Here is a 14,706-nt window from a genome sequence, read left to right as displayed (position 1 = left end):
TCCTGCATCCAAACTTGAAAACTATTCAGCAAAATGGAAAAGATATCGATTTGGAGGTGCAACAAAAGGAGTAGATGCATCATTGGCAAACATAGCTAACATCCTGGAATTAGAGCTTTTCCACAATGGTCTGTGGTCTGTCTCCATCCTCCATCATGCATCAGCAATTTCCAGCAGAATACAACATGGATCCTCCCCTCCAGTCTCATCCCTCTCTCTCTTCAGCTCAGTTTCTCAATTAAAAAATGTAGCCACACCAAGGAACCACCATTGCCTACATGGGACTTGAACTTATCTTGGGGCATTCCTGCTTGCAATCACTTCAGCTAGAAGGGTTTCTGAATTAATTACATTAATGTGGCAGTAGCCCCCTTTATCTTCCATCAGGATACAGAGTGTCCATGAGGACTAATCCTACCTTTATGCAAAGGTGGTCTCCAGGGTATCATTAAAAACAGGGAAAAATTGCTGCAAACCTTGGATGTAACACAGACAATTACGCTTACTACCTGACAGAACCAAGAACAATAGAAAAACCAGCTTCTGCATCGACCTCATTCCATTAAGGGCTACAGCCACTACTACAGCTTTCTTATTTTAGAGGCTGCTACTTGAGTGCATACATTTGCCAAGCATTATAATCTGCCTTTATACTCCAGAGTAGGGTATTTGCCCATCTTGTAGCTAGCTGGGGAATCTATTATGGTGTATTTGTTTGTATATATTGTTTGGAATTTGCATTTATCAAATTTAGCCTTTCTAGAGAGGGCCTGGCATGCTGGGGCAAGAAACACTGAGGAAAATGGTGTTGACTTGAAGTGTGATCAGCCGAGGCCAGACCCAGACTTTGCACATTTATGGTAGGTACAAAACTGTACTTTTTGCCTAGAGTTAGTTACACTTGGATAACCTTGTATGCATTATGCTGAGCAACTAGCCTGGAGGTGTGGATATCCTTAATGAATATGGAGACACCTCCGCCTTTGGTGTTTCGGTCCAGGTTACATGGCCGAAAAGTGTGGTATCAGTTATAGCCTGGTAGTGCAGGGGTGCTCTCTGGAGCCTTGAACCAGGTCTCAGTTACTGCACAGATATCGATGTTCTCCATTTTAAGGAGTGCCTTGAGTGAGTGCATTTTGAGATTTAGACTTCTAGCATTGATTAGCATTACCCTCTGTTTTTGCTTGCCTGTTCCTGTTATGGTGGTGAATTTATTTGAACCTTGCCTAAAAAAGGCACTATAGGGGCAGCAAGAGCCTTAGCCAGTATCCGGATTCTCAGGGGCGACAGGTGCAGGCCATCTGTGGCAAAGCATCGTGGTCTGTTGACCATGTCATCCCAAGCAGACAGATACTGGATCCCCTTAGAATGACACCAGAAGCTTAGCCATTTGTTGAAGTCAGTCATTTTGTCCTTGTACTGTGGTATCATTCTGGGCGATGGCAGAATGCTACTCAGGGCTAGGGTCATACCTGCCTGGGCTACAAGATCGGAGAGCTCTTCCATGTGTCTTTTCATGTAGTCCAGGGAGGTACGTCTCAGGTCATTCACACCAACATGGACAATGACAGAGTCATATTTGTACTTATTGTGGAGTGACCTGGGTGTGTGGGTTATGTGGCGGATCCTGGCACGTGACAGGCAGCTGACAGTAACCTTTTCCTTGTTTAGCCTGGTGAGTGGGACATCAGTGTGCCTGACTATAGAGTCACTTAAGACTAGTGTGTTGGGTATGTTGTTTTGCCTTATTGGCTGTGGTTGAGTGGCACACTGAGTCTGTGGGCTATGTGTCATTTGGTTTATGTTGGGGGATGGAGGTTGCTTGCATTTCTGCTTTGGAGGTCTCTGTTGCTTAGACAGATTATTATTGAGAGCCTCCGCGAATGTTTTTGTGTTACTGTGTGTGGATTTTGGTGGTATAGATTTAGCGAGACTATGTGATGAGTGTGGTGTGGTGCAAATGTTTACCTTCTCCTCATGACTGTCAAGTTCAGACTTGGTTAGAGAGAGCTTTACCACCAATTTGGCTAGATAAGTGCATCTCTCACAGGTGGTAGGAGGAGAGGGTTGTCTGTGTACATGAGGCAATTTCTACATTGCCTCAAGATGCCCAGATTCATCAGATAGACAGGAGAGGACACTGGGAGCTGATCCTTGGGCATGCCTAAATAAAAAACTATTTTCCTCTAGATAAGTGAGGAAAGTGAGTACAAGAGCTGTTTTTCTCTAAGCAAGTGAGAAAAGTAAGTACAAAAACTGTTTTCCTCTAGGTAATGAGGAAGGTTGAGTGCTATAGTAATTAGTAACTTATTTTGTGCTTACAAGTTCTGAACAAGTGTTGAACATGAATAAGCAAATTTAAGTGCTAAAACTAAGAATCTGTATCTGCACTAGATGAGTTACAGGACAGAAACAAGTGCAAATGCAGGCTTTCAAATCAGAAAGTTGAGGGAGATGGAAGAGATTGCCCAAACGGCCAATAACTACAATTTCTGGGCCAGAATCATTCCTTATGTGGTAGACAGTATACCTAGTGCTTACCACTCCCACTGATAAGCTAGAAGGCTTCCCAGCAACACAGAAAGGCTTGGGGGGCTCAGAAGCTTACATACAGTCCTGGATACAGCAAATCTGTATCTGGAACACTAGTTACATGAAAGGTAGGAAACAGGCTTACAGTTTGTTTTGTTTTTTTTATACAGAAAAGTAGTAAAAACAATTCACATGCAGTTCAAGCTAGCACACTTCAGTATGTAGCAGTATTAGACCAAACACAGTTTAAAAAATGCAATTAAATTAAAAAGGACTAAAAGCAAGTGCAGAAAGAGTTTATTAGGTAGAATGTGGTAAAGAGATGGGACTGGGGGGAGTGTCCCAGATCAAATCTACAGTGGGGCGGGCAACTGCAAAAGCCACCAAATTTAAACTACAAGCCAAAAATAGGGAGGGTGGGTGGTTTCAACAGAGATCTAAGCAACAACTAACAGTACAAACTCTAAAACCAAAAAAATATATTCAGCTCTGTATATTTGCAGATGTACAATTCACTAATCTGACTGTAATGTTTTCTTACATCACTTGCATATAGGGTTGCCAGCTGTCTGTTTTTTGACTGGACTGTCCAGTTTTCTGACAAATTGTCCGGTTACAAATTTCATTCAAAACCGGACACGTGAAGTCCGGGTTTTGTGCTACTGGCTGTCACGGTCTCAAGCATTATGGAGATGCTATTAAGTAGCAATCTTCACTTGATCTTCCTGCTTACTATTAGACAATTCTCAACATTAATACTTCTAGAGGGTAAGGTGTAAGTAAGAAAATCCTTCTTGTAAAGTAAGTAATGTCGCTAACAAGGGCGCCCTCGCAAAATATCCTGCACAATTGTTTAAAAGCCTTTCAGACGCAACAGTGTGTTTGGGTTCAGTATTTTGAGACGTGTACATTTGTAATAGTGTCCAAGAGGGTAGCACTAACTGGTTATGTGGAATCTGCTTTCTACACCCCTGGCTGCAGTTCTCAAATGTTTGACAGACAGAGCACTTATGAAGACATTATTTACTGGTAATCAAGTCAAGAACTCTGAGGATGTCCCACGTACACTCTCAAAACAGAGCACACAGTTACAGATGGTTACACCTTTGCCTCCGCCTCCTACAACAAAAGCTAATAATAAAAGCCGATTAACTTATTAGGCCTGCCCCTCTGCTTCCCGGCTGAGCAAAAAAAAAATCAAAAGACTAAATGATTCTGTCACGGTCTGCGTCTTTTTTACGTAAGTTTTTTCGGTGACAACTGAAAATGGCGGCGAACTTGAAAGGAAGGAAATATTCTCAAATATCTTTATTGAATTACCTGAGCCAGTTCATAGATGACAACTCAGAACTATGACCGGGGTTACACTGCCTGGAGCACCCTCTCTTAGTCGTGGTGTGCCGAGAAGCATCTCCCAGCAACACAGCTCATTTATGGAAGGGTCGGGTATATAGTAAGAATCGGAATGGAAAACTTTCTGTAAGTTATTGGTCAAAAGCATTGGATGGTTTAGAAATCATAACAGTTCGTACCTGCTAAAACTCTTTATTGTAGATAGTTTTTACTGTAACATAAAAGCTGAATATTTGTCTGGAGCAGTATCAATGGCACACGCCCCTATGCAACAGTGTTTAATGTGCATAGTTGTAGCAGAAATAACACTTATTTGGGCTGCATGTACTTTTCGAGTACTGCTTTAGTCACTTGTGTTGTGTAAATATGCCAAAGTAACAGTACAGGTTCAGCTGTGCAGTCCCTGCAGTGTATTAGTTTTCTGTGTTGGAATAGTGTTGTATTTAGGAAAAATGAGTTGACTTGTGAAGTTTTGACGCATTAGAATTTTTATTGTATTTTGATTGCCTGAAGCATTGTAGCATACTGAAACTTGAACACCTTGTGTATGATGCTTACCACTTAGGGCAACATTCAATAGTCAGCAGTCTCTGGCTGAGTTACTTGGCTGCAGTTTATTAAATACCTGTTGACAATTTGTGATACATTTTAGTAAACATTTATAGCTGTAGATGATTTTTTTTAATGAATGCTGCTTCGGTATTGCAACAGATTTTTTAACATTGTGCTGAAGTGACAGTTGTTAAGAACAGTGTGTCATGCAAACCTTTTCCAGATTGTAGTGCATTTTGATGAGGCTTCTGAGGTGAATGGTAAGGAAACAGACTATCAGTGTTTGCTAAACTGGCTGATTTACTATGCTTTTTTACAGAAAAGCATAGTAAATCAGCTGAAAGCAGGCATCCGGAACAGAAAAAAAGAGGGTGTTCTCATCAGTTGATGTCACAAAATGGGTGGAGCATGGATGGGAGAGGGGTGGGAATGGGTGGAGTTATGGGTGATGTGAGGGGCGTGATCTTAGTCCGGTTTTAGCCACAAAGAAAGCTGGCAACCCTACTTGCATAATACTAGTGTCTGTGTAGTTTGGTACAGTGATTATCCTTTTTCAGGAAGTTGTGGTGCAGTCTATTTTTTTCTGTAATAATAATTCTGTGTAACCCTGTGCTCTATTCCACTAAGAATACATGTCTAGTAAGTCATTCTTAGGAGCGTTGTTCATCATGTACAAAATAGAAACACTTAAAATGTTTTAAAATTACATTATTGTATTCCTGTTGTTTGGGAGGCATGCACCAGTTTATGTTCTGACATTATAGTCACTTTTGTGCAAAAGACAAAGATATCTTTGTACAATGTTCCGTTTTTGCATTAACTGGGTACATCCTTTGTTTCAGGTCCAGCAAGTGCAGACAGTGCAGCAAGTGCAGCATGTGTATCCGACACAGGTGCAGTATGTGGAAGGTACTGAAGCCGTGTACACAAATGGAACCATGTACGTTTCTTATTATTCTCATGTTCGACTTTATATTTATGTATTACTCTCACCTTGCCAAGGAGTTTTGAATTCCGGTGCTTCTGTTTTTACAAAAATGTTTTTCACATTCTTACCTTTTTTTTTATTCTATTACCTGTCACTGATGTCTCATTTGAGAGTTGTTTAAAGTCTGCTTCATATTTCCTTCTTTCCTAAAGAAGAACAGCATAATTACAGGAAATGTAATTAAACATGTCCAGAAGTACATTCAATTTCAGATTTATTTAGATGCCTGTCTACTGAGCACCGTTACAAACACACATTAGTAAGTAGCAAAATACAGACATATGATAAAAAATAAGTTACAAGACATAATAAGATGTGAATAGGATCATGGATATATTTTAGTCTAGTAATGTATTTTAAATTTGGAAGTAAAATAAATATAATCACCAACATGACTAAGTCACATAAATGTGTTTTGATTGATCCATGTGTGACTAATGTAAATATGTATGCCTGTATAATGATAGAATACTAAATTACAGAATTTGATTTTGTTGAAACCATATTACTGAAATATCTCACTGTCAAATTATCCTTTAGTTAAAATATAATGCTAAAATGGCACAGTTGCCCATTGATTAGCATTGCTAGCTTACAGTTCTTGGTTCTTCAGTTTGTGCACTAAAAAACTAAAAGTAGTGTTTCTGGTAGTCTATGAAAACACTACCGAAGTTTTAACTTTCAGATCATTTCATTTTTAGAATTCCACTGTACTTTTACTGCAGATGTCTTTAGAATGCATATTTTAATTTTTCTTCTTCTTCTTCTTTCGGCTTTTCCCAGTTAGGGGTCGCCACAGCAGATCACATGTCCGCTCATGATTGGCAGTGGAGTTTTACAGTGTCGAGTTGCCAGCCCGGCACCCAACCTTCCACGGAAGGCAAACACACGCACGCACTCATGCCTAGGGCCAATTTAGAGTGTCCAATCCACCTACAGCATGCCTTTACATACATGCTTTTATCACATAAGGACTAAAGCCACAATGTTTTAAAAGACAAATGCATAGCATTTATATATCGTACAGCACAGTGACGTTGCGGTAAGATCTCACAGCTCCAGCTGCATTGTTCAGTCATAGCCTCTACTGTCTGTGTGAATTTTTCATAGTCTGCCTTTGTCTACTTGGGGTGTCTTTGTATAGTCTGGCTTCCTCACACTACCCCTAAACATGGTGATTCAGTGGCTCCTTTAAAATGTCTACTTACATATATATATAGGTTCATAGGTTCATAGGTTCATACTAGGCTATCTGCCCGAGGGCATTTACAAGCCTAGCCCATAGTTTTGTGGCTTACGCCACCCCTTTAGTATGGGGAACTATACCCATTATTTTGCTGTGCCTCTGTTGAGCAGTGACACTGAGGTAATCCCTGGGGTATATCTGCGATCTCCCATCCATTGGTCAAGATTTCTCTTGAACAAGGCCAGCGAGGTGCTCTGCCTCACATATACCGGGATTTTATTCCACAGCATAGGGAGTCTTTGGGTGATGAATCTATCCCTCCAGCACGCCCTATTAATAGCCGTGTCGAGGTTTAAGTCTCCGCCTTGTGACTCTGACGGATCTAGATTTTTGAGGTGAAGCATATTCATCAAATCTGGGTTTGACATGGCCTTGTATGTTAGGCAAAGGTCACCTCTGAGCAAGCGTGGCGACTGAATAGAGCTGGAGTTCTTTCAGTCGGGCAGCATAGGACAGATGTTTGAGACCCTTTATCCTTTTGGTGAGGAACTTTGTGGCCTCTCCAGCTGCTGCAAGTGTCGGGTCAGATACATTCGAATGGGGCATTGTACTCAATCATTGGTCTGATGAGTGATGAGTATAGGGAGACTATGACCTCCCTTGATCTAGATGAGAATCCCTTCATGATAAGGTGGGCAATGTAGAAGGTCTTCCTAACTACTTTAGCTACATGAGTGTCGAATGACAGACTACTATCAACCTGGGTCCCCAGGTCCCTGATAACTTCTTCTGTGCTCAGTGGATTGTCACCTATTTGGTAGCTAGGGGTAACCTTGTTTTTCCGAAGGGTATGACTATGCATTTTTGGCATTTAACTTTAGGCCATGGCTCTGGCACCAGTTATCCGTTTCTGTGAGACCCTTCTGAAGGATATCTGTGTCAGATGTGTTTTCTACTATGGCGCCCAGTTTGCAGTCATCTGCAAACTTTGTCAGCCATAACCCTCCTGTGTTTGCTTGTACTTGGAAAAGTAGATGCCAAACAAGAGTGGGCCCAGGACTGAGCCCTGTGGTACACCACTTGTGACAGGCTTTGAGTCTGACATGGCGCCAGCAACTCTGACCCTGTGGGTTCTGTCACTCAGCCAGTTTGCAACCCATCTTGTGATGTATGGGTTAACATTTAAGCTGATGAGTTTTTCAATGATACCCGAGTGGGGTATTGTATCGAAGGCCTTCGCCAGATCGAGGTAGGCTGTATGGACTGCATTTCCCTCATCAATGGCTTTGGTGACTGTTTCGAAAAAGTCAACCAAGTTTAGAAGGCATGATCTGCCTTTGACAAAGCCAAACTGGGATGGATCCAAAGTCTGCAAATTCCCTATGTCTTTATTTATGAGGTCCATTATGATCCTCTCCATGGCTTTGCAGATAAGGCTTGTCAAGCTAATGGGCCGGTAATTTCCAGGGTCGGTGGAGGCACCGCCTTTGTGAAGTGGGACCACAGTTGCAGTGCGCCACTCCTGGGTACGATCCAGAGGTAAGACTATGATTAAACAGCTGTCCTAGCTGTGGGTTTAATTCCTCGTTGAGTTCATGGAGCACACAGCCGGGGACACCATCAGGTCCCATGGATGCTGTGTTTTTGCTTTGGAGAGAGCAGTTCTCACTTGGGCGTTGGAGATGTTTGGGGGCTGCAATCGCTTGGTATAGATATCTCTCCTTTGGGGAGGGGAGAAGTTTGCACTGAACCTGTCAGCCAGTATGTTGGCAATGTCTGTAGGATCAGTAATCTTCACATCATTTTGAACTAGTTCTGAGCATATCTGGGAGTTTCCTCCCAGGTTTCTAACATAGCTAAAGAAGGCCTTATGATTGTCTTTTGAGTCTTTAGCTATTTTTCTCTCAAAATTTGCTTTGGATGATTTTATGAGAGCTCTTAGTTTTTACTTATAGTGATCAAGGGTGTCTTACCTTTTAAGGATTTTGCTCTATCTTGTAGTAGCTTCCTCCTTTTGTTGTAGAGTTTGTTTATGGCTGGGGTCCACCAGACTGGACGCTTGCCTTTGGTACAAAGAGTCTTTGTTTTGCTTGGGATTGCCTTATCCATGCAGTCCTGCAGGTGCTGGTAGAAGGCATTTGTAAATGATTCAGCGGCTTGAGTACTGTTTTCTGCGCTCGGGGCCTTAAAGGAGACCACACTAGTCTTTAGAAGTGTGAAGTCGGCCGAGAAGTTCTTTACTGTGGTCTTTTTATTTCAGGTGGGGTGGGATGAGGACCTCCAGCGAGATTAGTTTGTGATCTGATCTCACCAGTGAGGGGTATACTTCCGGTGTTGAACATTGTGCTCCCATGTTCGTGATGATGAGATCAAGTATGTTTTCTCCTCTTGTGGGATGGTGACTAGTTGTTCCATGGCATTTGAGTTTATGAATTCCAGGAACTTTTGGGCTAGGGTGTTTGGGCTTGAGTAGTGTTCCCAGTCTATATTAGGGTAATTGAAGTCACCTAGTATGATAGTGTTTGGTGATACATTTATCCCTCTAGTGTTTTCAGGAAGGCCATGTGAGGTTCCTGAGTTTGTGAGGGTGGCCTGTAACATGCTACAATTTGTAGAGCAGTCTTGCCTATGGTTAATTGCACCTGGATGGTCTCCGATGCATCGCGTTGCCACCAGTCTTGAGGTGTGGGTGTCTTTGATGAATATGGATACCCCACCTCCTTTCTTGGTATTGTCCGGATTTTGGGGCCGGAACGCATGATAAGAGGTAAAACCTGATAGTGCTGGGGTGCTCTCAGGAGCCTTGAACCAGGTTTCTGTCACTGCACAGACATCGATGTTCTCCATACTGAGAAGGGCCTCGAGTGCGTGCATTTTGAGATTTAGACTTCTGGCATTGAGCAGCATCACCCTTAGTTTTTTCCTTTTTGTGTTCTAGGGTGGTAGGTTTAGAATTTGAGCCTTGCCTAAAAAGGCACTATGGGGTGGCAAGAGCCTTTGCCAATATCCGAATCCCAGGGTGACAGGTGCAAGCCGCCCCATGTAAGCAGCGTGGCTTGTCCAGCATGTCATCCCAGGCAGACAGACATTGATCCCCTTTGAATGACACCAGAGTTTAAGCCAATTGTTAAAGCTGATCATCTTATCTCTGTATTGTGGCATCATTCTTGGTGAAGGTAGGATACTGCTCAAGGTCAGGGTCATACCTGCCTGGGCTACATAATCAGAGAGCTCCTCAATGTCTCTTTTCATGTAGTCCAAGGAGGCACGCCTCAGGTCGCTTACTCCAGCGTGGACAATGACTGAGTCGTATTTGTACCTGCTGTTGAGAGACCTGAGTGCTTGCGATATGTGGCGGATTCTAGCGCCCGACAGGCAGCTTACTGTGACCTTCTCCTTACTCAGTCTGGTGAGCGGGACGTCAGTGTGTCTGACTATGGAGTCACCAATGACTAGTGTGTCTGGCATTGTGTTTGGCCTTAAGGGCTGTGACTGTTTGACACTCTGACTGTGAGGTCTATGTGTTGCAGGTGTTGTGTTCTGAGGTGGTGGTTGTTTGGGTGTCTGCTTTGGTGGCCTCTGCTGTTTTGGTAGATTTTTGATCAGAGCCGCGAGTATGTCTTTGTGTGTTTATGTGTATGATTTGAGGTTGTGATGGTACTATGTGAGACTGGGTCTATAGTGTGTGTGGTAACCTTCTCCTCCTGACTGGTCTTGCCAGTCCTATGTTGAGAGAGCTCAGCCTCCAGTTTGGCCGTATAGTTGCATCTCTCGCATGTATTTGTGTTTTGTGGGAGGAGGAGAGGGTTGTTCAGGTACATGAGGCAATTGTAACATTGCCTCAATATTCCCACGTCCACCAGCTGAGCAGGAGAGGACACAAGCAACTGATCACTCGACATGCTAGAAGGACTAGACAAAAAAACTTTAAAAGAGATTCCGGGGGACGTGGGTGACCGAGAAATGGGGTTTGCCTTTTGGGGTGCTATCTATAAGAGTGCCGTATCAAGGTAATAAGTACTGTAGGAGCAAGTGCTAGGTTTAACAGATAGAGAAAAGTCTACTTGGAGTCAAGTAGAGATGATCTTTTTAGGTATTAGAGAAAGTGCTAGTAACAGGGATGCTTAAAGGTAAGATTGAAAAGAATGCACTCTGCAGTGTGCACTAGAGAAGTTAGATATGAAAGTAGGTAACTTGAGTTTTACCTGTTTAAAAGTTAAGGTTTAGTGGAGAGTTACTATTTTTAAAACAGTAAGATGGACTGAAAGGGGTGGTTACTTTTGTATTTTGGTGCTATGAAATACTGTAGGATGGCCAATAAATTTAAATAATTTAAGGGTGGGATTTCAAAAGTGATGGTTTTGTGATTACTCACATAAGCCAGTGAAAGTAGAGAGAAATGAGATATATGGTCAGATTAACATAAGAGGCGGGCAACTAGAAAGACAGTAGTATTTTTCTGCCTGACTCAGAACAGAGAGAGCTGTGGTCTCTTTTGAAGTTTTAATATGCTGTTAGAACAGAATGCAAGCAAAACACAAGATAAAGAAAACAAACTACAGTATTCAAAATATAGAAAGGCAATACAGAAATACAAAAAATAACAGCAAACTAACCTTTCCTTCACAGCAAAGTGTAGCAGAGTCTGGATGAGCCTTTCTGGTAAAATATTGAAAATGGGAATTTTCCAGTAATCCACTATTGTGTGATCTCTAAGTTGGTGTGTGTGTGTATGTATATATATATATATATATATATATATATATATATATATATATATATATATATATATATAGCTATATAGATATATATATATAAAACTGGGGGGGCAGCCAACCACGCACACATAACTTGGGAGGGTGCAGCGGGGCTTCGATATTTTAAATTTTAGATATTTTGATTTTCAGTCTTTTGAACTTTAGATCTTATGACATAGACCTATATATGCATTTAGCATTACTCTTGCAGCTCAGGTCATGGATGAAAAGGCCTGTATATATAAAACTGGGGGGGCAGCCAACCACGCACACATAACTTGGGAGGGTGCAGGGGGGCTTCGATATTTTAAATTTTAGATATTTTGATTTTCAGTCTTTTGAACTTTAGATCTTATGACATAGACCTATATATGCATTTAGCATTACTCTTGCAGCTCAGGTCATGGATGAAAAGGCCTGTAGACCAGCCCACTTAACAAGTTAAGAAATTATAAATAAACACACTGTCAAACAAATTGATGTTTTCAAACATTTGAAATGCTAATAATACACTAGAAGAAAAAAATCCAAGGAATTGTGAATTAGCAATCAGAAATTCAACATGTATCTATTCTGTTTGTAGCAAGCACTAACAGTATGATATCTTTCTATTCTCATATTGCAGTATTCATTACAGTAGGGGGATATGGCCGCCTGCAGTGCCCATACATCCGGCCAGTATACCAAAGTCTTCAATAAGGGGTACGTGCGACTTAGTATGCTGGTGCCATAAACCGACGTTGGCTATAAATGTGACCTCTGCACGTACCCAAGTCAGACGTCCAGTCGCCAGCTAGAGGTGTTTACCATATGTTCGTTATCGTTCGACTGCCTGCTTACAGATAAGTTGATTTATTCTTACCTTATTGTTAAGATTTTGCTGTATTCCAGCTTTCCATGACTTCTAGGAAGGGCAAGTTTGCTTGTGGAAGACGAGATTCCACAGAAGGACACACAGGACCAGTGTGTTTTTTGCTTAGGGGAAGGGCACGATTACAAGAACTGTGTTATTTGCCAATCATTTGTCCCTAAGACCCTTAGAAGTTGTTTAGCTTCCTTGAAAATATGTTTAGAAAATCTGAGGCTCCGACGCCTGGCTTTAGGTATGGAGGGTGCGGGAGGTCCATCAGATGAGCTGCCTAAAAAGAAGGCCAAGAGAGCTAGGCCTGAAATGCTTTCTGCACCTCAGACATCCGCCGAGTCTTTTGAGGGGATTGAGAGCCTGGAGACTCCTCAGATCTCAGATTTATTCCGAGTTGGGAACCTTATTAGACACTGGTTCGGCGGAAATCCTTGGTACATGCGCTGAGGTTTGTGAACCATCAGGGCCTGATGGTGAGAGGGAACCATGGCTCCCTGATTCTGATAGGCCTTCTGCTCCCCTTCCTACCACTTCGATGTCAGCCATGCAGCCTGCTAAATCTCCAGGCCCTCTCAAGAGCAAAATGAAGCTTAAGCACTCTGCTACTCCACGTTCTACTGACTGGGAAGTTTTCTCCCAAACTTGTTCAAGGCCTTTCAGGCTTTTCAAAAACCTCACCCTCCTGTCTCTGGCCCCTGTTTGGTTAAATCTGAAGAGACACCTCCTCATCTGATGAATCCCTTTCTTATTCATCTCAGATTGAATCTCCTAATGATTTTGTTACCCAAGAGGAGGATTCCTTGGCACCTGATTCCCCTGGTGAATAATTCTCTTTTGGGGACACTATCAATTTAATGAGACAACATTTCCAATGAGATGTTTCAAAAATTTCTGACACTAAAAGAAGTTTTTTTGAACTGTTGCAAATGGACCAGCCTTCCCCTCTACTGTCCTTCCTGTGCAACCAGACTTTCTGGATGCTTTCCAGGCTCCTGAGTCTCAACCCCTAGCTTCCAAGAGACCTGATAGGTTTTATAGAGTTCCCCCTCAGTCTTAGTTTCTCTTCAGAAACTCTCCAGCAGACCCTGCTGTTGTAGCAGTTTCTGCAGACAAATCATCCAGGCAGCTACCTTCTACTTCTCTGTTCCCTACAAACAGAGAGAGTAGATTTATGGATAGACAGGGTAAAAAGATTTATACATCTTCTACCCTCTCCATAAGGGCGGTAAATTATCAGACTCACATGGCATGATTTGTGTCTAGCCAAGGCCTCCTTTTTGGTGTCTGATCTTACTGATTCCACTACCAAGACTGAACTCATGAATCTGCTTTCAACAGCTTCTCAAGTAACCAGACACTCAATCAAGTGTAGTTATGATGCTATGGTAGCTTCTTCTAAGTCTGCTGTATTTGTTTCAGTCATTCGTAGGTATTCATGGCTTAGATTACTGCCTTTATCTCTTAATTTTCAGGCTAAGCTGTTAGATGCCCCCCCCCCCCCCCGATATCTCTGCATTATTCGGGACTGCTTCTGCTGAGTTTTTTAAATCCTTACAGGAGAAAGGTAAGGAACTCCAGAATTTGAAACATATTCTTGTTTCACCTGTTCCTAGGTACCATAGAAACTACCCTTAAAAGACTTATTTTGTTGGGAGGCGATCTACTCCTCCTACTACTCAGTCTAGGGGAAGGAGACACTCTAGACAAGCTACTTCCTTTCATAGGCAACCTGGTCAAGACAGAGCTCCCCCTTTGTGACTCAGACCAGCTGCCTTGTCACACCCCTCTGTCCCTACGCCTCACTCTATCCCTCCCCTCCTGGCAGGAGATCACCACCGACCAGTGGGTGTTATCCATTATCCAGAATGGATATTTCATGGTTTGGTGAGCTCTCCCACCTTTCCAAGGTTTACCTCAACCACCAAAAACTAAAATTCAGTTCTTCACCTCCATCTTAAGACAACTTTTAATTGAAGGCACTGTTCAGCCAGTTCCTCCACAGCACATGGGCAAGGGTTTCTACTCTAGAATGTTTCTGGTTCCAAGAAAGAATGGTCCCTGGAGACCAATCTTAGACCTGTCCTGCCTCAGTCTGTTCCTCAAGGTACCCACCTTTTAGATGCTTTCTCACAGATATTACTGCCTCTTATCCTACCTCAGGCTTAAATGGTCTCAGTGGATTTGAAAGATGCTTGTCTGCATATTCCCATTCACCCTTCATGCAGAAAATTCCTACTGTTTTCTGTAGGCTCCTCTCATTTTCAATTTTTCTGCTTTGCCTTTTGGTCTCTCTACTGCATCCAGGGTCTTTACAAAATGTTTAGCCCCACTGATAGCTCACTGCAGTCTGTTGAGATTTATCCATATCTAGACAATCTCCTCATTCTTCACAAGGAACATCACTCCTTAACACTACATTTGCATCTGGTCTCCAGCATCCTGGAAACCTGCAGATTCACTCTACATTTGCAAAAAT

General features: G+C 42.3%; 1 protein-coding gene across 1 annotated transcript in view; it reads left to right on the top strand.

The window, feature by feature from the left end:
- RFX3 (regulatory factor X3) overlaps positions 1 to 14,706 on the top strand; it is a 1,639,608-nt gene that overhangs the window by 741,602 nt on the left and 883,300 nt on the right. The window contains exon 4 of the mRNA XM_044061098.1: positions 5,280 to 5,377. Within this exon, the coding sequence (XP_043917033.1) occupies positions 5,280 to 5,377 (98 nt within the window). The remainder of the gene's footprint in view (positions 1 to 5,279; positions 5,378 to 14,706) is intronic.

Source organism: Protopterus annectens, chromosome 2.part0 (assembly GCF_019279795.1).
Source record: "Protopterus annectens isolate FY-2018-M chromosome 2.part0, PAN1.0, whole genome shotgun sequence".
Classification (NCBI taxonomy): Eukaryota; Metazoa; Chordata; order Ceratodontiformes; family Protopteridae; genus Protopterus; species Protopterus annectens.
This window is presented reverse-complemented; position numbering and strand designations above follow the sequence as displayed.